General features: G+C 49.7%; 1 protein-coding gene across 1 annotated transcript in view; it reads right to left on the bottom strand.

The window, feature by feature from the left end:
• The window catches only part of RADIL (Rap associating with DIL domain), a 72,826-nt gene extending 52,760 nt beyond the window's left edge, over positions 1 to 20,066 (bottom strand). The window contains exons 1-2 of the mRNA XM_083474688.1: positions 19,864 to 20,066; positions 5,216 to 5,774 (exon numbers count right to left, since the gene is read on the bottom strand). Coding sequence (XP_083330814.1) covers positions 5,216 to 5,765 — 550 coding nt within the window. The 5' untranslated portion in view covers positions 5,766 to 5,774; positions 19,864 to 20,066. The remainder of the gene's footprint in view (positions 1 to 5,215; positions 5,775 to 19,863) is intronic.
• Between the last annotated feature and the right edge of the window lie 3,376 nt (positions 20,067 to 23,442).

Genomic DNA, 23,442 nt, shown 5'->3' with positions numbered 1-23,442 from the left:
CGTTTCTGCCGTCCTCCACCCACCTGCTGCCACAGCCAGGAGAAAAGAGGAGCTTAAGTCTCTCACCCTTCAGTTGACGGATCAGCTTCCCAGAGTGGAATCCCCTTCGCGTGTGCAAGAAGGTCTTATCCTCCCTCCCCACTGAAGCCCAGTTGACAAAACTGCTCCTTATATCCAGCAGCTGCAACGTTGATCCCAGAGGGAGATAGGAAGAGCAGAGGAGTGCCGTTGCCCAAGCAAAAACAGCTCTTCTGCCTCTACCACTGTGCCATAGCTCAGAGGTACAGCATGGAAGAAGGGGGGGGGGAGTCCCAGGTTTAATAATAATACAGTGGTACCTCGGGTTACATACGCTTCAGGTTACAGACTCCGCTAGGCCAGAAATAGTGCTTCAGGTTAAGAACTGCGGCGCAGCGGCAGCAGGAGGCCCCATTAGCTAAAGTGGTGCTTCAGGTTAAGAACAGTTTCAGGTTAAGTATGGACCTCTGGAACGAATTAAGTACTTAACCCGAGGTACCACTGTACAGTCATACCTCGGGTTACAGATGCTTCAGGTTGCGCGATTTCGGGTTGTGCACCGCTCTGAACCCAGAAGTACCAGAACGGGTTACTTCCGGGTTTCGGCGTTTGCGCATGTGCAGAGGCGCTAAATCATGCTTTGTGCATGCGCAGAAGCGCCAAATTGCAACCTGCGCAGACGCGGCGCTGCAGGTTGTGGACGCTGCAGGTTGCAAATGTGCTTCCAGCATAGATCCTGTTCACAACCCGAGCGTCCACTGTAATTTGTCATTGATTATAATAATAATAATTTTATTATTTATACTCTGCCCACCTGGATGGGTTTCCCCAGCCACTCTGGGCGGCTTCCAAAAAAGATTAAAAATACATTAAAACACCAGTCATTAAAAACTTCCCTGAACAGGGCTGCCTTCAGATGTCTTCTAAAAGTCAGATAGTTGTTTATTTCCTTGACATCTGGTGGGAGGGTGTTCCACAGGATGGGTGCCACTACCAAGAAGGCCCTCTGTAATCTCACATCTTGCAGTGAGGGAACCGCCAGACGGCCCTCGGCGCTGGACCTCAGGGTCTGGGCAGAACGATGGGGATGGAGACGCTCCTTCAGGGATACTGGACTGAGGCCGTTTAGGGCTTTCAAGGTCAGCACCAACACTTTGAATTGTGCTCAGAAATGTACAATCGCCACCAGGTAGGACTGGGAGGGTCCCCTGCCTTTAGCCCTCAAAAGCTGCTGCTAGTTGTAAGAATATAAGAAAAGCCTACTGGATCAGGCCACCGGCCCATCAGCATCCTGTTCTCACTGTGGCCGACCAAATGCCCCAGCGGGAAACCAGCAAGCGGGGTCCGAGTGCGAGAACCCTCTCTCCTCTTGTGGTTTCCAGCAACTGATATTTGGAAGCACTGATCATCCTTGCTAGGAGCCACCGATAGTTCTCCCTTCTCCATGAACTTGTCCAATCCTCTTTTAAAGCCCTCCAAGTTGGTGGCCATCCCTGGTCTCCTGCAACAGGGAGTTCCACAGCTGAACTATGCACAGAACAATTTTGCATGCTGCTACTTAGAACTGAACAAAATATGAATCTTCATTTGCATCAGCCACTAGCCATAGCAATAAAATAAAATAAAAATGATAGAGGGGGAAACTTAACTATAGGGGGGAAAAAAACATTTTGGGGGTTTACATCAATTACCAAGTAACAGATGTTATTCTAATTTCCCTCGCTAAAAACCTTGCAGTTTTTGCTGTCACCTGGTCATTTTGATCTGCTAAAAGAAAGGACACGGTAGCAATGGCTGAACGACCCAGCATGGACAATAACAGAGGGGTAATAACCCCACTTTTATATGCCTGTTGTCTTTGTCCATGGAGGTCCGTATAGTTAAAGCTCTGGTTTTCCCAGTCGTGATGTATGGAAGTGAGAGCTGGACCATCAAGAAGAATGGATGCTTTTGAATTATGGTGCTGGAGGAGACTCTTGAGAGTCCCATGGATTGCAAGATCAAACCTCTCCATTCTGAAGGAAATCAGCCCTGAGTGATCACTGGAAGGACAGATCCTGAAGCTGAGGCTCCAATACTTTGGCCACCTCATGAGAAGAGAAGACTCCCGGGAAAAGACCCTGATGTTGGGAAAGATGGAGGGCACAAGGAGAAGGGGACGGCAGAGGACGAGATGGTTGGACAGTGTTCTCAAAGCTACCAGCATGAGTTTGACCAAACTGCGGGAGGCAGTGGAAGAAAGGAGTGCCTGGCGTGCTCTGGTCCAGGGGGTCATGAAGAGGCGGACACGACTAAACAACAACAAAAGAACCCCACTTTTCAAATCTTTAAAAAAGAGTGCAAGCCAGAAGCACTGACTCGTTTTTGCTCCAATCAGGTTTGCCCAAATACTCATTGGCATTACAAATGTCTGCATTCTGCACACGCACAGAGGCTGCCCCCCCAACTCCTTGGAGAAGCTCAGGATCCATAGATTGATTATCTTTGAGGGGTGACGTCTAACAGCCTTGTTCGTGTAAAGTAAAGCAAATGCACTTATTTTTGTGCAGCGTACATTCGAAGCTGAAGCCAGATCCATCAGAGGCCACGTTCCCACTGCTGCCGCAGAAACGTAACTCCGGTTGCCAACAGAGAACTTGGCCGCAGAGCTACACTTGCCTGCTAAAGCAATAAAAACAGGCGGGGAGTTTGCTCAGATTCGTTTCCTGAAAATATGTTGATGGTCTTTGTGACCTAAAAGGGCCAAGCAGGCCACAGGAAAACTCATTATCTTAGCGGGGGAAAAGAAACAGGTGGTCTTTTCGCTGCAGGTACAGAAAGCGGCCGGGGTCTCTTTGCCATCGCTGGTTGTGGGAGGGAAATGCCTGGGAAAGTGGAATGTGCAAAGGAGGAGAGCCCAGACCAGGGGTGAAGGGATTAGATTTGTGAATTGGCCTGATTCACATAAACCGGGGTTAATTCACAGATCGGAAAACATTGCAACCACCAGCCAAATATTATGCTTTGGATACTCCTCTGCTCAAATCAGGCCTCAAAGTGCATTTGGAAAACACATCTCTCTGCGAAAACAGGTTTAGTAATACATATTTAAATACATATTGCACAATGTATTTTCTTCCAAAGTTTGCATTTCTGGACAGACAGACAGAAATAATTGCAAATTAATGTGAAAACAAAGCAGACTGAAGGCATGTGAAGCAGGCAAGAGACCAGCGGTGGTTCTCCCTGGTGTTTGCGAGCCAAACCGATTCCCCAGCCCATCTTCCCATGCATGTGGGTTTCTTCCCATAGAAATGTCACTGCATAGATGGAGAAGAGTAGACCAAGGTGGGTTGTGTATAAGAGAGTGGACTATGTGGGTTTCTGGCTGATGCTGGAAGCTGGAGACACAGAACAATGTCTGCTCTGTGCTATACCCAAATATGTGACTTGTGGCTTCTCTGGAAATGTTGTGTTTTTGTGTTGTAAACCATGCTGCAGGCTTCAGCTGAAGGGTGATATATAAGTTTAATTAGTAATAGTAGTAATAATAGTTCTCTCCCCAAGTGGGTGGCAGGATATAAATAAAGTGGTCCCTTGGTTCTCAAACTTAATCCATTCCGGAAGTCCTTTCCAAAACCAAAGCGTTCCAAAGCCAAGATGTGCTTTCCCATAGAAAGTAACGCAAAATGGATTAATCTGTTCCAGACTTTAAAAAAACCCCAAAACAGCAATTTAACATGAATTTTACTATCTAATGAGAACATTGATCCATAAAATGAAAGCAACAATCAATGTACTGCAGTCACACAATCAATCAATCATTGGCTGAACTGGGTTCCACAGAGTCACAAAAAGAAACACAAAAACAAAAACGCTTAAAATAAATAGCAAAAACTGAGAGACCTCAGCGTAACACTCGAAACAAAAGCGTGGCACTCAAATCGGAAGCGTAACACTCAAAACGGAGCATGTTCGGCTTCTGAAAAAAGTTCATAAACCGGAACACTTACTTCCGGGTTTGCAGTGTTCAGATTCCGAGTTGTTTGAGTACCAAGGTGTTTGAGAACCAAGGTACCACTGTAATAAAATTATTATTATTATTACAGTCACACCTCGTGTTGTGTTTGCTTCAGGTTGAGCGTTTTCAGGTTGCGTCCTGTGGCGACCCGGAAGTACCAGAAAGGGTTACTTCCGGGTTTTGCCACTCACGCATGCGCAGACATGCAAAATGACGTCAAGCGCATGCGCAGAAGCGGTGAATCGCGACCCGTGCACGCACAGATGTGCAGATGCAGGTTGCGTTCTGCTCATGTTGCGAATGGGGCTCCGGAACGGATCCCGTTTGCAACCAGAGGTACCACTGTATTATTATTATTATTATTATTATTATTGGATAGGATGCCCCTATTTCCATCGGAGAAACGTTGGAGGGTATGGTCTCAGCCAGTATACCAGATGGAGCTTGGTAGGGCAGCCGCCCTGGAAACAGAATTGACCTACCTCCTGTTAGGATTTTTATCTACCTCAGCAAGTAGCACTATGCTGTTTATATCATGTGAGTGTCTGAGAGAATGAGAAAGGAAGTCTCAGGACTGTTGGAATATTGCTGAAGAGTTTAGTTTCACTTCTGTATGTGATGCTGTTCTGTACTGGTGCTGAGAGAGCACCAACGTGCTGGTGGATTCTTTGTATATAGACTGTTAATAAAGTAGTTTTAGAGCGACTGATTGACTCTTTCTTATGCAATGAGATGCCAGAAGATGACCGTGCTCCTCTCAGGAGAGAGGGGTCGCTTATCACCAGTCTCTCTGGACTGAGGAAGATTTACAGCCACCGGAGAAACGCCCTGGTGTCTTGGGAAGGTGGTGGCCTTCCTGGGCATATTTTCCAGTGTGGTGTAGTGGTTAAGAGCGGTAGTCTCGTAATCTGGTGAACCAGGTTCGCGTCTCCGCTCCTCCACCTGCAGCTGCTGGGTGACCTTGGGCCAGTCACACTTCTTGAAGTCTCTCAGCCCCACTCACCTCACAGAGTGTTTGTTGTGGGGGAGGAAGGGAAAGGAGAATGTTAGCCGCTTTGAGACTCCTTCGGGTAGTGATAAAGCGGGATATCAAATCCAAACTCTTCTTCTTCTCTTCTTCCATCCTGGACCCCCAGAAGCCTACCACTAATACTACTACTAATAATAGCCAAAATAACCCAGGGGCTTCTTCCTCACCTGCTGTGATGGTGTCTTTGTCCCTGGAGGCCAGCTCTTCCACCTCCGCCCTCTTCCGGAGCTCCAACCTCCGGGAGCATCCTTCGCGCGGCTTCCACAGCTCCTGGATCAGCAGCGGCTTCTCGTGGTCCTGCAAGACCCTCAGCCCCTCCATCTGCCACTGCCTCTCGGGGCCTCCGAACCTCCCGATGACGTCGCAGAGGACGTAGCGCCCCGCGCTGACCTGGCTCAGCCCATAGCGCTCGAGGGCCTCCTTGGCCAGCTCCCGGGCGCTGGAGCTGGCCGTGGCCAGGACGCTCTTGTAGTGGGCTCCCGTGCAGACGGCGCCCCCAAAGATCTTGAGCACCCCAGGGGCCGAGGCCTGGGTGGAGAGCTCGGAGGGGTCCTCGCTGCCCTCCGCCGGGCACGCGGCCACAGAGAGGCGGTCCTTGTAGCTCAGAGTCCGGTGCAAGACCTGGGAGAAGATCCGGCTCTGCCGCTTGAACTTGCCTTTCGACGGCGGCGACATGGCCGAGGGAGAGCGGTAGAACATCGCGGCGGAGGTGGTCATGGGTCAAGGCTGCAGAGGTGGGAGAAAGAGAGGGTCAGCATGCTTGGAAAAAACGCAGAAACCCCAAAAGAGAAAATTATCCCCCTCTTTAAATTTTTTAAAATTCATTTTCCATTTAAGCATATATAATCACATCATTGGGACGTGGGTGGCGCTGTGGGTTAAACCACAGAGCCTAGGACTTGCCGATCAGAAGGTTGGCGGTTCGAATCCCCTTGAGCTCCCATTGCTCGGTCCCTGCTCCTGCCAACCTAGCAGTCTGAAAGAACGTCAAAGTGCAAGTAGATACATAGGTACCGCTCCGGCAGGAAGGTAAACGGTATTTCCATGCGCTGCTCTAGTTCGCCAGAAGCGGCTGAGGCATGCTGGTCACATGACCCAGAAAAACTGTCTTTGGACAAATGTTGGCTCCTTCAGCCTATAGAGCGAGATGAGAACGCAACCCCAGAGTCGTCCGCAACTGGACCTAATGGTCAGGGGTCCCTTTACCTTTACCTTTAATCACATCATTATTATCCACCTAACCACTTTGGCTCTTTGGCGCCTATCGACTTCTTTCCCTCCCGCCTCTTGGCTTTCAAAACTAACCTTTATATCACAGCATTTTATATATTTTCCAGTTCTAATAAAACTCATCACAAAATACCTCAAAATTTAAATAAATATAGAAAGGTAAAAAAATTCTCATTACAAGTCTTCAGATAACCCTTCTAGTCCGGTACTAATCCCAGTATGTTTCTGAGCACAATTCAAAGTGTTGGTGCTGACCTTCAAAGCCCGAAACGGCCTCAGCCCAGTAGACCTGAAGGAGCGTCTCCACCCCCATCATTCTGCCCGGACGCTGAGGTCCAGCGCCGAGGGCCTTCTGGCGGTTCCCTCTCTGTGAGAAGTGAGGTTACAGGGAACCAGGCAGAGGGCCTTCTCAGTAGTGGCACCCGCCCTGTGGAACACCCTCCCACCAGATGTCAAGGAAATAAAGAACTATCTGACTTTTAGAAGGCATCTGAAGGCAGCCCTGTTTAGGGAAGCTTTTAATATTTGGTGAATTATTGTATTTTAATATTTTGCTGGAAGCTGCCCAAAGTCGCTGGGGAAACCTAGCCAGAGGGGTGGTGTATAAATATTATTATTATTATTATTATTATTATTATTATTATTATTATTATTATTATTCATTTACTTGAACAGCCGTCAAAATGAGGGTTGCAGTTACTCGGAGGATTAATAACATCAGATGTCAAGGAATAAACAACTATCTGACTTTTAGAAGACATCTGAAGGGAAGTTTTTAAAGTTTTATGTTTTATTCTGTTTCTTCTGTTTTTAATAATCTGTTGGGAGTGGCCCAGAGTGGCTGGGGAAACCCAGCTGTATGGGCAGGGTATAAATAGATGATGATGATGATGATGATGATCTTGAACATGCAAACCCAGCTCCATTCTGATTCCTCCGTCTGCAGCAGAGCTATCACACTGCCCCATTGGTTTTGGAAGTTGTCTTTCTGTTTTGGGAGGGGTCGCGACTTTCTTAGGCCAGCCTTGAAACTCATATTCTCAATATAACCTCAGAAGAGCAACTCCTGCGTGCCAGATGGACTCGGCATCCGTTCAAGCCAGCGAGCAGCATCTCCTGCAACTCTTTGGGAGCCAAGAGCAGAGGGTGGAGTCTGAATTTCTGGACGGGTCGATGAATCAGTGTACAGTATACAACCCATCTGGGACTCCTATGAAATTATTTCCTCCTGTCAGGAATGCTTGGCCCAACCAAGCAGAATATCTCTAGCTGGGTGGCTGGGAAAGAAAGAGACATTTATTTGAGCATCCCATCTTAGAGGCTCTTCCTTTCGCTCCTTCACGTATTAACGCTGGATACGCACTCTGTGGCGTATCTAACAATATCTAACAAAGAAGAATCGGTGTGATTTAGATTTAGGTTTGAGCTCCTGAAGGTAATAGGGCCCTTTATATGTCCAGCTGTCCTTTGTCAACAACAAATTGCCACTGTTTTTTGTGTTGAATACAGTGGTACCTCGGGTTGCGAATGCAGCAAACCCAGAAGTGCATAGTTCCGGGTTTCACCGCGCGCACATACACAAAAGCACGCCACACACGTTGCGCATGCACAGAAGCGCTCTATCGTGCCCCTGTTTAGGGAAGCTTTTAATGTTTTATGCATTACTGTATTTTAATATTTTGTTGGAAGCCGCCCAGAGTGGCTGGGGAAACCCAGCCAGATGGGCGGGGTATAAATATATTATTATTATTATTATTATTATTATTATTATTATTATTATTATTATTATTATTATTATTTCATTTATCATAGGTATCTCAAGCCATTTGCGCATGTTGCCGTGCAGCCAGTCCATGCAGAATGCAGGCACCCTATATATAGAAAGGAGCAAACCAGGGATATTTGAGGGAGCAGGCAAGCAGGCGGGGCCCATGAGAGCCAGTGTGGTGTAGTGGTTAAGAGCGGTGGACTCGTAATCTGGTGAACCGGGTTCGCGTCTCTGCTCCTCCACCTGCAGCTGCTGGGTGACCTTGGGCCAGTCACACTTCTCTGAAGTCTCTCAGCCCCACTCACCTCACAGAGTGTTTGTTGTGGGGGAGGAAGGGAAAGGAGAATGTGAGCCGCTTTGAGACTCCTTCGGGTAGTGATAAAGCGGGATATCAAATCCAAACTCTTCTTCATCATCATCATCCATGACTTACATCACAGGAGCCTACCCAACACAAAACACTGTTGCTGTATGTAGGTTTCATTTTATTTGTATTTTTATCTTATATTTTGGAAATGTACATCCAGGTGTGTGTGTTTTTCCTTTAATTTTTGGGGGGGCCCCAAGAGAGTGGGGCCCTAAGCTAGAGCTTGTTTAGCTTATATGTAAATCTGGCACTGGGGTGGAATCAATTCATGCTGTCCAGGGGGGCCTGCAGCCCTTCAGATGCTGTTGGAGTCTAATTCTGGCTAGCTCGGCCAACAGTCAGGGATGAAGGGATATTTGAACCCCTCCTTATCCCTGGGGCAGCCCTACAACTAAAGACAAGGCGTGCTGGGGAGTAAGGGAAAGGATCGCTTCACAACACCTCACCAACCCTTAGAACAATCCTGTAAAGCAGGCCAGCGCTGGGGATAGCTCAGTTGGTTAGAGCATGGTGCTGATAATGCCAAGGTTGCAGGTTCAATCCCCGTACGGGACAGATGCCTATTCCTGCATTGCAGGGGATTGGACTAGATGACCCTTGCGGTCCCTTCCAGCTCTACAGTTATATGATTCTATATGATTCTGTTATCTGCCCATTGCAGAAACTAGGAGGTGAGAATGGAGGTGTGTGGCTTGCTTAAGGCTGTTTGCGCATTCGCGGGAGAGCAAAAAGGTTTGAACTTAAATCCAATCAACGTATGGCTCAGTGGTATATAGTCCTGCTCTGTTCTGACTTTTTTTTTTGGAAGTATTTTTTTTAATTTTCAAAATTATAAGCATACCACAAAAACCATTCTGAGTCCAAATGTCAAGAATACTCTGAATCATCCCTTCCGTGGACCCTATTAATCCTGTTTTCAACTGCATATCACAGGGGTGCCCAGATTTGATGAAGTGAACATGCGTGAGGGCCGACCAAAGTTGCTGAGCTTTTTTTAGGATTTGACGCCAAGAAATAAACTGCCACGGGGCGGATTAAACCGGCCAGGGGGCCGGATTAGGCCCCCCAAAACAGACTTTGGACATGCCCGGCATATCACTTACAATTATCTTGTATATACATTATAAACTTTTCCCATTCTTTTTTTTTTTTTCAGATCTCGTCTTCTCGATTCCTGAGCTTCCCAGTTAGTTTTGCCATTTCAGCGTAGTCTATCATCCGCTCTGTTCTGCCTCGGTCAGACCACACCTGGAGTCCTGTGTCCTGTTCTGGGTGCCACAATTTAAGACGGATGTTGACAAACTGGAAGGTGTTCAGAGGAGGAGAGACCAAGATGATTGAGAGTCGGGAAACCAAGCCTGATGAGGAATGGTCGAGGGAATTGGGTATGTTTAACCAGGGAAAGAGGAGTCTGAGAGGAGATGACTTGCTAGCAGGGTGGCTTGTTCAGGCGGGGAGTGTGCCCACCCACTGGCCCCCAGAAGCCTACGCAGAAAGAAATGAGGCCCTCAAGCTGAAGAAGCTTCCTTCATGCCTTGATATATATCTCTAGAGCAGCGGTTCTCCACCTGTGGGTCCCCAGATGTTGTTGGACTACAACTCCCATTATCCCTGAGCTCTGGCCTTGCTAGCTAGGGGTGATGGGAGTTGTGGTTCAACAACATCTGGGGACCCACAGGTTGAGAAAGGCTGATTTAGAGCATCACGGGCCAATTCTGTGCAAATCTGAGCCCTCTTTTTGGCACTGCAGGCAGCTTGGCTGGGTAAGAACCCAGAACAACCCCATTCGAGGAAACGCCTTTAGCGGAAGGTTACCAGATTTTTTTTCAAAGAATCCGGGGAATGGATGGATCTTGTCAGGGGACTGATTTATAAATCTGGGGACTCTTCCCCGGGAAACGGGGACGTCTGGTCACCTTACTTTAGCGGCTGGGTCAGCCCAGATGCCCGGCGGGGATCTACCGGGTCCTTCTCCCTCCTGCGGCTTAAAAGGCTCCTTGCCTCCTCCGTCACCTGAGCCAGGGACTCTCCTCCTCCTCCTCCTTTCATGCTATCAGAAACAGCTTTACTACTTTAGCCCTGGAAAAGCTCCAAAGGCCGCCTTCCCTGCGCGACTAAGAGGCAAGGTCACCTTCTAACCCAGTAATGCTTTCTGTTCTAAGCGCTGCGATGGGACGTCATCCGCCGTGGCTTCGCTGGCTCCCGTCCCACTTTGCGTACACCAGTCTCTCCGGAGCCCTCAGCCCAGCAGCGACCTCTTTCCCTCCTTCCCTTGTCACCCCAAGAAATCTTCAAAGGGCAGCTGCCGCCAGGATGCCGCTGGATTTCAGCCGCCAGCCAGCGTGCCTTGCTGTCACGGGAGTTGTAGCACAGGGCGCTAGCCCGGTGCAGAAGGGCTGTAGCTCAACGGCAGAGCTATATGTGGAAGGACCCATGTTCAGCCACGCAGGCATCTCCAGGTAGGGCTCCCTGCGTGAAAGCCAGGAGAACTGCTGTCAGTCCGTGCAGGCAATATGAGCTAGGTGGAGCCAATGGTCTGGCTCTCTTTTAAGAAGCAACAGATATACCTGCTTTGCTTTTTACTCAGCAGAGAGGCTGTCTGGGCAGACCTGCAAGCAGCGCTGCAAATCCACCCATCCTTCAACCAGCAGGGCTCAAAGTCCCCTCGTTCTTCTGACTTGCCTGCAAATACAGGGAGCTGCCGTCTACCAAGTCAGGCCGCTGCTCCATACTGTCGACACTGCCTGACAGCAGCTCTCCAGGATTTCGGACAAGGGAGGCTCTCCCGATTCTACCAGGAGATACCATCACATGCCCAGCCTGCCTCTAAGCTATAATCCTGCTCCGATTGCTAGTCCCAGACCCTCCAAGCATCCCTATTTTCCAGGGACAGCCCCGGATTTACAGAAACCTGGAATGTCCCGCTTTTCCTTACGACATCCCTATTTTCATTGGAGAAATGTTGGAGGGTATGCAGCAGGCATAGGCAAACTCAGCCCTCCAGATGTTTTGGGACTACAACTCCCATCATCCCTAGCTAACAGGTCAGGGATGATGGGAATTGTAGTCCCAAAACATCTGGAGGGCCGAGTTTGCCTATGCCTGATGGAGTTATGCGACCCCCGAGCCAAGGAGATACATAACTATACAACCTTTAGAAGACATCTGAAGGCAGGCCTATATAGGGAAGATTTTTAATGCTCAATGTTTTATTGTATGTTGGAAGTTGCCCAGAGCGGCTGGGGCAACCCGGCCAGATGGGCAGGGTATAACTAATAAAATTATTGTTGTTATTATTATGGAATAGGACTTCCCAATTTTCAGCGGAGAAACACTGGAGGGTTTGCGGTCTGTTCCGCTGCCCAACCTTCAGCAAAACCTGCAATGATGGCGTGAGCCATGCAAACGAACGAATAGGGTGGGTTTTAATTTTCTTACATTTTTGCATTTGTAATATGTTGGGCATGGGTAGGCAAACTAAGGCCCGGGGCACGGATCTGGCCCAATCTTGCCTTCTCAATCTGGCCCGCGGATGGTCCGGGAATCAGCGTGTTTTTACATGAGTAGAATGTGTCCTTTTACGGTGGACCCTCGGGTTACATTACCTTCAGGTAACGTAACTTTCGGGTTGCAAACATGGAAAACCCGGAAGTGTATACTTCCAGGTTTCGCCGCATGCGCAGAAGCACTCTATCGCGCTGCACACATGCACAGAATCAGCACCTCATGTTGCAGACTTTTCAGGGTACATAAGGACCCCGGGAACGAATTAAGTTCGTATCCGGAGGGTCCACTGTATTTAAAATGCATCTCTGGGTTATTTGTGGGGCCTGCCTGGTGTTTTTACATGAGTAGAATGTGTGCTTATATTTAAAATGCATTTCTGGGTTATCTGTGGGGCAGAGGAATTGGTTCATTCCCCCCCCCCCAAAAAAAAATATAGTCCGGCCCCCAACAAGGTCTGAGGGACAGTGGACCGGCCCACGGCTGAAAAAGGATGCTGACCCCTGACGTTGGGGCTTTCCTCTTTGCCCCTCCAGATCTTCCCTTTCTCCTTTGCATATTGCCAGCCCTGGGCGGTGGGGGCAAAAGGATAGGGATCAGGACAATTAAACTTTGGCCCCCTCAGAGGCCTTAAGCGGAGAGCTCAGAGAGGGGAGAAGGAGAGCCTTCCAGCACCCACAATGTGGGAGAGGGGAGGGTGCCAAAACTGCAAAGAATATGCGCAGGGAGGTGGGGCAGAGAGAGGGTGCAAAGCAAAGCTTCCCTTTCAGCAGCTAAGTTTAGGTGCCCAGCTTTTCTCCCTCCCCAAGGTGGGCATTGCACTGCAGCACCCAGCGAAAGCACTTGGCGCCAGGCTCTCCGCACTGCCTACTTCTGGAGATCTCCTTCGGCGCATCGCCTCCCTGGCAGCAGAGCTCCGGGGACACGTGGCAAACTGCAGAACCGAAAACATCTCAGCTGCAAGCAAGCGACACGGTTAGCTTCCTGCAGGCTGGTGCGATTCCGAGCCAAGGGTGGTACACATGGAAAGTGGAGCGAGGTGCCAGGGAGCGCTTGTTCCCCGGCTGGTTTTGCAATGAGGTCTCGGCAGCGGAAATTTCTCGGGCCTCTTTCAGCAAACGGCTCCCCTTAAACGGCCAGCTGAACGCTAGGCGACAAAGGCCTCAAGAGAGCAGTTGGTTCGGTGATGCAAAAACATCAAGAGAGCGGATTGCGGATAGCCTCCGAGGGGCCCAGGAAATTCCAGCCAGGGGCAGGTTTCCCAGTTTAATTTGCAGCCTGATCAATTAAAGACAGGCTCCAGCAGATTAAGCAGACAAGAGCAATGGTGGGTCCAACCACTGACGGATTTACGTATAAGCTAAACAAGCTCTAGCTTAGGGCCCCACTCTCTTGGGGGCCACAAAAACTTAAAAGGGAAAAAAACTGGATGTACATTTCCAAAATATAAGATTAAAAACAAATAAAATAAAACCTACCTACAGCAACAATGTTTTGTGTTGTGGAGGTTCCTATAATGTAAGTCATGGGCCCCGCCTGCTCATTCAAATATCCCTGGTTTGCTCCTTTCTATATATAGGGTGCCTACATTCTGCATGGACTGGTTGTACGGCAACATGCGCAAATGGCTTGAGATACCTATGAGGTCCATAAATTACCATATAGCATATATTCAACACAAAAAACAGCGACAATTTGTTGTTGGCAAATGACACCTGGACATATAAAGGGCCCCATTACCTTCAGTAGCTGAGGGCCTCATCCAACCTAAATCCGGCCCTGGGTCCAACCCTCAAGAAGGCAGTTTCTGCCCCTGCTCGAAGTCCGCCTGGGAAGGGAGCCGACCTGGGAGAAGGAAAACTCTGACCCTAAACCTCCGCTACCTTGTGGGATACCATCGGGAGAAGAAGGGGCTTGGGAGTAAACCCCTCCATAAATCGAGAGTGGAGTCCCTAAGACGATTGGATGGCGCCTTGTACGCCTCCTTCTGGTAACAGCTGCAACCAGGCTGGTGCCAAATGTCTTGCACCACTTTCTTTTGGAGCACATTGGCGAGGCTGGGGGGGGGTGTCTCATCAGTTGGGCATCCCAGGACCTCCTGCACACTGCCCAGTTCTGCACCCTGGGGAGGTCAGTTTCTAATGCAGCGGTTTGACTTAACCCCCAGAGGTGCACTCCATTGTCAGACAAATGACAACAATGACATTTGCTTTTTTCTTACAGTAAACCGCCACGAGGTTTCTTTTTTACACAGTCCAGCGGCATCGCAACCTCATGCAATAAATAAATAAATTTCCAGTCGCCTGCAAGCCTTCAATCCTGATATGGGCACATAGCAACCTGAAAATATTTTCCTTCCTTTTCCGCTCAACTCAGGGCTGATGTCTGAAATGTAACATTGAAAAATCACGCAGTGCATAGGAATTGCAACTGCTTCCCCAGCCCAGGAAGGGGGTTGGGGGGACAGAAGCAGCGATGCAGGTTTTTGCTCTTAATCCAACAGAAAAAGACTCTGTGGCATTTGCTAGTGTTCCTGGCGCTAACGCAGAGGTCTCAATGGGATGCCTAATGACGGTTTTATTACAGCAATAATGACTTTGTCGTAATTAGCTGATCACACAGAGCTCTGGAAAGAGAAACTCCCCAAGCAGCTCAGTTACCTGACGCTTCTCCGGGTTTCCTCCCTACGGCCGCAGAATGCAAACATTTCCCAGGGAGACCCAGGCAGCCTCAGCAGGGCAAGAATGCTAAAGGGGGTGAAACAACATATTGGGAGCAGAGGGTCCCATATCCCTCCACCATCCTTGCCCTCCTCAGTCTTCTGGAAGCCCTCAAAAACAGAAAGACAAAGAAATTGGGGGGAAACCACTGAGGTTGCTGCCTGAGTTGGGCAGAAATTCAGCAGGTGAAGAAACTTCACCTATTGAATATCTGCCTTGTCGTAACACCAAACTTTTTTTAAAAGCCTTCCTTTTGCGTACAGTGGGAGCTGCACGGACCTTAATTCTCACACACAATCCTTCCTTACCATTTTGATATAAGACCCTTCGGGGGGTGTAAATATAAATATATGGGTGGGTGGGTGGGTGGGAATCTAGCCCACATGAGTCCAGTTGACCACTGCTGCCTGGTTTTAGATCCCGCAAACGGCAAAACAGCCTCGTTCGTGGCCCCGTCCACTTGGGAACTGGCCCGGCTTCTGCCACCAGGCCCGGCTTGGTCACCAACAGCAACCAGATGGGCCTCGACTGGCCAGCCAGCTATTTTTTTCCTGGCTGCACTTTCTGAGGGAATGGAAAACACGAGGCCGGCTCTTCCCGTCAGCTGCTGAGCTGGTCGCCTCTGTACACAGCAACCCTTTAAACAGAAGAACCTAAGGAGAACCGGCAGGATCAGGCCAGTGGCCCATCTGGGCCAGCATCCCATTCTCACAAGAGCCAACCGGATGCCCGTCATGGGAAGCCCGGAAGCAGCAACTCAGCATTTTGGCTAATCTACTTTATTTACATCTAAACACACGCGGAGCACTGCAACATGGCTCCCTCTCTCTCTAGCATCAGACAGGAAAGAGAAAGAACAAAGGACAATAGTCCCACTTCATGGAACACAGGAACACAAGCATCCTGTCTCCGTCACTTCCCACTCTGTGGAGTCAAAACATACACCATCATGTGATAGACAACAATCCCATGACTGCAGACATGGAGCAGGAATTCTAACAGTTCACACCTCGCAGAGCTACCATTCCCCACAACCCTTATAAAACCACAGAATAATCGTAGAGCTGGAAGGGTCCCAGGGGGTCATCCATTCCATCCCCCTGCAATGCAGGTATCTCGGCTGAGGCATCCATGGCAGGCATCCATTAAGCAACTCCAGTTCCCAGGATTCTCTGGGAGAAAAAAGGCGTTTGCGAAACCGCACGCCGCTTTGTGTGTGGTTTTCCTCCCTCTTGCGCCTCGCAAGGATGCTTCCTCCCTGGGCTCTCTCCCTTCTCCTCCCCTGCGTGTCCATTTCTGCTCCGCTGCCAAGCAGCTAAATTTGCGCACTGGCGCGTCCCCTGATTCCCACACCTCTCTGCCCGTCTCCATTTCAGCGTCTCTGCGTCCAGGTCGCCAGCTCACCTTTCCGGTCCGTCTGCCTCGACGGATGTCTCAAGGTCAGCCTGTGCTGCAGGTCTTATGCAGCCATCGGAGAGGCTGCTTTCTGCAGAGTCAGAACATTGCTCCACTGGGCTCAGTGCCGTCCACACAGGCCGGCAGCAGCTCTCTAGAGTTTGAGAGAGAATCCTCTCCCTGAGATGTCAGCGGGGACTGGACCAGGAATATTCTGCATGCAAGGCATGGGCCTTTCCCCAAATATCTCCCACTAACCCCCCACTAATCCAGCTGCAAACGTCACTCCTGGGCTTGCAGGCCCCACCTCCGATGCCCCACACAACAGCCGGTTCTGCCTGTGTGCGCCTGCTCTATTAGCATGGCTTTTAGATAGGTATCTGTGGCCACGTTGGCACGATGCATTGAAACAAAACAGCCACGCTTTAAACAGTCCCCAAGAGTCCTGGGATGTCTCTTGAGGATTGTAGCTGGGACAGCACCATCCTCTCCCAGTGCCACAGTTCCCAGAGCCGTTTAAGAATCGTTTCCTCCTCCGCACAAGGTGCCGAGCCAAGGGAGCACAAAATACAATAATAATAATAATAATAATAATAATAATAATAATAATAATAATACAGTGGACGCTCGGGTTGTGAACACGATCTGTGTGGGAGGCACGTTTGCAACCCGCAGCATTCACAACCCACAGCGCCACGTCTGCGCATGCACAGGTTGTGATTCAGTGCTTCTGTGCATGCGCAAAGCGCGATTTAGCACTTCTGCGCATGCGCGACCACCGAAACCCAGAAGTAACCCATTCCAGTACTTCCGGGTTTGGGCGTGTCCGTAACCTGAAAAAAACGCAGCCTGAAGCATCTGTAACCTGAGGTATGACTGTAACAACAACAACAAACCTATATTTATATGGGTTCCTACTCAGAGTTAGGCCCCAGTCAGATGTGCGATTGAGTTACTGCAGCTAGAACATAGAGCACTTGAGAGCCAGCGCAGAACAGAAACTGAGAGGGCCCCCAATAAATATTTAGGATGTCAAATTTTGTTCTCGCTCAGGGTGCCTTATTAACAAAGTCCGCCCCTGGGACCTGTGATCCCATCCCCAGCACCCATGTTGCTGTTAGTACCGTATCATTATTGATTATCGATCCCCCAGCCTTCACCCTAAAGTTCCATGGCAGGTTGCAGCATTAACACACCTTAGAACAACTCAGCGGTGGACTCTAAGCCTCTTCTCCTTCGCCAGAGGTTTTCAAGCAGAGGTTAGATGGACACCTGTCAGCTGTGGTTCCGGGCACTGCAGGGGGTTGGAATAGAGGACCTCCAGGGTCCCTTCCAACTTGACAATTACATGATTCCACAATGTGATGGTCTGGGACTCGGGCTCAGACTTGGAGCCAGAGGAGTCTCAGTCCGCACTGGATCCTTTGCCTCAGGCATCATCTGAACCTAGTCTGGGGCCTGATTCTGAAGAGTCCCAGTCTGCACAGGTTCCCCTGCAACAAGCACCAGCTGGGCCGAGTCAGGGGCCTGAGCCTGCCCTGGCTCCAGATGCAGGGATGACCTTCTTGCCTCCAGCTGGGCCATCACTTACAGCTGCTCCACTACCGGTTGGGTCAGGGGAGGCTGAGGCGGCCCCTGGGTCTAGTAACCCACTGACGTCTTCTCCCGAGCTGCAGAGACTGAGGTCTGAGAGAAGGAGAGACCTGAGTACTCGCAGGAGGAGTGCTCGCCTTCAGGAGAGACAGGGAGGTGAGTCACCGGGGGATCAGGACCAGCCGTTACCCCGACAGAAATAAAAGGCTCCAGGTTGCGGGAGCAATGTTGCCGTTTGCCAGAACCTGCCTGAGATCCTGTGCCTGACCTTGCCTGGTTTCCTGCCTTGGCTCTGTCGGACTGACTCCTCACAGAACCCTTGGATTCGGGACTGGACCTGGACCGCGTTGCTCAGGTTACCCCCGGGCCCAGCACGCACAAACTTCTAACTGTAAAAATAAGGTGGGTCCTAAAGACATACACGTTGAGTGTCCAAAGCCATGGGCCAACTCTCTCTGCCAGGGCGGCTCTCAGCTGTGTGTCTGTTACGGAGTCCAGACCTTTCGCGAGTCAGCTGCGCTTGCAAGCTCCCCTTTGGAGCCACTCTGTCCGAAATGCTTCTATTAGCCGCTTAAGTAATCCGGGGTAACGACCAACTTTGGGTCCCAGCCTCACAAACCTGTCGCTTTTCGTGGATGGAGGAAACATCTCTCCTTGCGCCACTTGCCATGGAGGAAGAGGAGGAGGAGGAGAGGGCTCTCAATGGACACATAGTCAGAACAGCTCTCCTCTGACTCCACAGTCAGAGGCATAAATGCTCCTGAACCCCAGTTCCTGGCAGCTGCAGGTTGGGGGAAGAGGGCGCATGTGCCCGGATCCTGCTTGCTGCAGGTTTCCCTGAAGAGGCACCTGGCTGGCCACTGAGAGGACAGGATGCTGGACTACCTGGGCCACTGACCTGATCCAGTGGCCAGCCTCTTTTTACAGAGCCTCCAGCTCCACATTCCTGCATCACTGTATTTGGCCACTGGCCTGATCCTGCAGCCAGCCTCTGAAGGCAGCCCTGTTTAGGGAAGCTTTTAATATTTGTTGCATTACTGTATTTTAATATTTTGTTGGAAGCCGCCCAGAGTGGCTGGGGAAGCCCAGCCAGATGGGCGGGGTATAAATATTATTATTATTATTAGTAGTAGTAGTAGTAGTAGTAGTAGTATTACTACTATTACTATTACTATTATTTTCTTATGTCCTTGTTCCTTCCTGGCCACATCAGGGCCATGAAAGTGCACTTATCTTTTTTTAAAAACCCGCGTTCAGCGATCTCAAGGGTCCGGGGCATGGATTCTGATCAGGGCCGGATTTAGATGGATGGGGCCGGATCAGGGCCGGATTTGGATGAGGCCCTCAGCTGCTGAAGGTAATGGGGCCCTTTCTATGTCCAGCTGTCCTTTGTCAACAACAAATTACCGCTGTTTTTTGTGTTGACTATATGCTATATTGCAATTTATGGACCTAATAGGTATCTCATGCACATAACAAAACATCTATTTTATCATAAAATACATATTTTATGTGAAGGTAAAGGTAAAGGGACCCCTGATATTTTTTATAGGTACCCTATATATAGAAATGCGCAAAGCAGTGATCTTTTAGGGAGCAGGCTAGCAGGCGGGGCTCCTTACTTAGATCACAGGAGCCTACACAACACAAAACACTTTTGCTGTAGGTAGGTTTTATTTTATTTGTTTTTTATCTTATATTTTGGAAATGTACATCGTTTTTCCCCCTTTAAATTTTTTTGGGGGGGCCAAGAGCGTGGTGCCCTAAGTTATACCTTGTTTAGCTTATTCTAAATCCGGCACTGATCCTGACCCCTTCCCTTCCCAGTCCCTGGCTGGGATCTCGGGATCCGCGCTTGCGTGTCTCCTCTCCGCGGGGCACTGCAAACCGATCGTGCGCGCGGCGCGCTCGTGTGTTTGCGGGCGCCGCGAACTCCGTCTCTATGTCAACCTGTCCCACTTTCTGGCTCCGCCGCTTGGCACGTCCGCGGAGCCCAAATTCCTTTGCACCCACTGCTCGGAACAGTTTTTTTTTCTCTTTTGGGGGGCGAGGAGGGGAACCCCTCCTTGGAATCCCCACCCCACCCCGCCCCTCTCCCTTTCCCCCCCCAAATTGCGCTCAGGCAGCAACAACCACCTCCACCTCCCGTTTCGCCCTTGCGCTCCTTGCGCTTCCTGGCGCCACTCCGGTGCCACCTTCCAGTTGCGCATCCAGAAGTGCCCCGATCCAGCCACTCACCTCCCGCGGCGTCCTCCTCCGTGCGGCGCCCGGGGCATCGTGGGCGTCGGGCGCCCTGGCAGCCGGTTGCTGGAAGTCTCCGGAGGAGGCGAGTCCGGCCGAGGCTCCTTCGCCCTCCCGCTCCGAGCGCACGTCCCGGCCGCCGGGGCGGAGATGAGCCCCGAGCGGAGGCGGCAGCCGAGCGGGTCGCGGCGCCGCCACGTGGCGGATGGGCGGAAGAGCCGGGCGGAGAAGCCAGAATTAGGAACAGCTGGGATTTGTTTCCTGGGGTACTCTCAGGTACGCAGTACCTGTCCCCAAAATGTTTTACTGAAACAATTTCATAGTGGGTACCGGCACGGGTTTTTCCTTTTCTTTAATTTTATTTTGGCAAAGTAATAAACATGCAAAAACAAGAAAATAGTTCTAGTTTCAGGTAAAGCAGAGACATCACCTTGCCGACAAAGGTCCATATTGTTAAAGCTATGGTTTTCCCAGTAGTGATGTATGGAAGTGAGAGCTGGACCATAAAGAAGGCTGATCGCCGAAGAATTGATGCTTTTGAATTCTGGTGCTGGAGGAGACTCTTGAGAGTCCCATGGACTGCAAGAAGATCAGACCTCTCCTTTCTGAAGGAAATCAGCCCTGAGTGCTCACTGGAAGGACAGATGCTGAAGCTGAGGCTCCAAGACTTTGGCCACCTCCTGAGAAGAGAAGACTCCCTGGAAAAGACCCTGATGTTGGGAAAGATGGAGGGCGCAAGGAGAAGGGGACGACAGAGGAGGAGATGGTTGGACAGTGTTCGCGAAGCTACCAACATGAGTTTGACCAAACTGTGGGAGGCAGTGGAAGACAGGAGGGCCTGGCGTGCTCTGGTCCAGGGGGTCACGAAGAGTCGGACACGACTAAACGATTCAACAACAACAGCTGTGTTAATCTGCCATAGTCAAAACAAAATTAAAAAATTCCTTCCAGTGGCACCTTAGAGACCAACTAAGTTTGTTATTGGTATGAGCTTTGGTGTGCATGCACACTTCTTCAGTTACGAAGAAGTATCTGAAGAAGATATGTATCTGAAGAAGTGTGCATGCACACCAAAGCTCATACCAATAACAAACTTAGTTGGTCTCTAAGGTGCTACTGGGAGGATTTTTTTTTTTTTTGTTAAGAATAAAAATGTGCACCGCACCACCAAGACCATTCCATTGTAACTATCCAACCCAGTGCTGGATTTGAGTATGAGCTAAACAAGCTATAGCTTAGAGCCCCACTCTCTTGCGCCCCCCCCCCCAAATATTAAAGGAACAAAAAACTGGATGTACATTTCCAAAATATAAGATAAAAAACAAATAAAATAAAACCTACACACAGCAACAGTGTTTAGTGTTGTGTAGGCTCCTATGATGTAAGTCATGGGCCCCGCCTGCTAGCCTGCTCCCTAAAATATCACTGGTTTTCTCATTTCTATTTCAATATTAATATACTTCTTCTTAATTGTATTTCAGTTCAACAATTACTTTGATAAAATGTAAATGGTGCCTAGGCCCAAGTGCTCTTTCTGTGGGCATCCAATGAAGCTCAGCACTGGAAGATTCAGGGCGGATAAGAGACAGCCCTTCTTCATGCAGTGCACAGATTAACTGTGGAACTCCCTTCCACAGGAGGCAGGGATAGTCACCAACTTGGATGGTGTGGGATGTAATCCACTGGGAGCAGTCAAGTACAACATTCCTTGTTTTCCTAGAGTGGACATGCAGGGGGATGTTTGGTCCATCCAGTCAAAATTTCCTGTTTCTTCCTGGGCTGGAGCATCCTTCCTTTGCATGTGATCAGAGGTGGGTGTGACCTTACCTGTCCAGGTAACAAAAGGACAGGACACACTGCACACTCTCTTTTGACTTCTCCATCGTTGGAGCAGCTTTTTAGCTAGAGATGCTCTGTTGGCTTTCATCCAACAGAGGACACTGGGGTTATCCCCACATGGGATAGATCCACATGTATATACTTTGTAACTAAGTCTGCCTTCAGGGATCCAACTGTGAACTGATGATGTGAGTAAACTTCTTTTATATACCTTACACAAGATTGTGGTATGTTCATTCTTTTAAGAAGGACATAAGGGGACTTAAAGGTAAAGGGAGCCCCTGACCATTAGGTCCAGTTGTGGCCGACTCTGGGGTTGTGGCGCTCCCCTTGCTTTATTGGCTGAGGGAGCTGGCGTACAGCTTCCGGGTCATGTGGCCAGCATGACTAAGCCGCTTCTGGCAAACCGGAGCAGCGCACGGAAATGCCATTTACCTTCCCGCTGGAGTGGTACCTATTTATCTACTTGCACTTTTTGGCGTGCTTTCGAACTGCTAGGTCAGGGGTCAGCAAACTTTTTCAGCAGGGGGCCGGTCCACTGTCCTTCAGACCTTGTGGGGGGCCGGACTATTTTTCTCCAGCCAACAGAGGACACTGGGATTGTCCCCACATGTATATACTTTGTAACTAAGTCTGCCTTCAGGGATCCAACTGTGAACTGATGATGATGTGAGTAAACTACTTTTATATACTTTACACAAGATTGTGGCGTGTTCATTCTTTTAAGGGGGATATAAGGGGACTTACCAGGAACCTAATAGTGAGAGGCTTAAACAAGCCTGCAACCAGCTATCTGCTGTGCGTTTAAAAGGGGAATGTAAAACTCTGCCAAGTAAAGGAACTTGCTAGCGCACATTAGGAAGGATATTAATGAACAATATATCCTCTCCTGCCTTCCTGAACCCTTCCGCAGATGGCTTTAAAAGAGGATTAAACAAATTCATGGAGGACCTGAGGCGATTCATGGCTACTAGTCACAATAGCTGTGCTCTGCCCCCACAGCCAGAGGCTACAACGCTTCTGAGCACCAGTCCCTGGAAACCACAGGAGGCGAGAGGGTTCTCGCACTCGGGTCCTGCTTGCTGGTTTCCCACTGGGGCACCTGGTTGGCCACTGTGAGAACAGGATGCTGGACTCGATGGGCCATGGGCCTGATCCGGCAGACTCTTCTTAGGTTCTTACTTTACCATCGCTTGATCAGTCTCCCGGGACCCCGTCATGGGGTGCAGAATTCAAGTGGTAGGTTGCTGCGTCTAGAGATGCAAATTAGCATATGCAAATGTGATGCAAATCTGCTCTCCTTTGTGGCAATGCAGAAGCAGCGCCCTACCACTGGCCTGATCTTTTATGGCAGCAGGATTGTGTAATAAACGAAAATCTGCCCTTATTCCCTTCTGGGGGACACAAGAGCCCTTATAGAGTCCTTACGTGGGTTCCCTATTGGTAGGAGAAAAGAACAGAGGCCACCCAGAGAATACTGAGAAGCGAAGCAGCTCGTAAGCCTGATCTTTATTGAACTGTTGCAACAGGGTGCTCCCCTCACACACAGGAGGAGGAGGAGGACCCCGAACCCAGGTGTGCCCTCCCTTATATAGACATTTTAAATTGCCTGCCCTGGAGTCCAAGACCACCCCCAGAACCATCATACATACATCACAGAAGGGGTGTAGCTCAATACCACCCCCCAGACACATCATCACAGAAAGGGCCGTCTACAGCAGAAATCTGAGTGTCTTG

Source organism: Podarcis liolepis (genome assembly GCF_965112155.1).
Source record: "Podarcis liolepis genome assembly, chromosome: 14".
Classification (NCBI taxonomy): Eukaryota; Metazoa; Chordata; class Lepidosauria; order Squamata; family Lacertidae; genus Podarcis; species Podarcis liolepis.
This window is presented reverse-complemented; position numbering and strand designations above follow the sequence as displayed.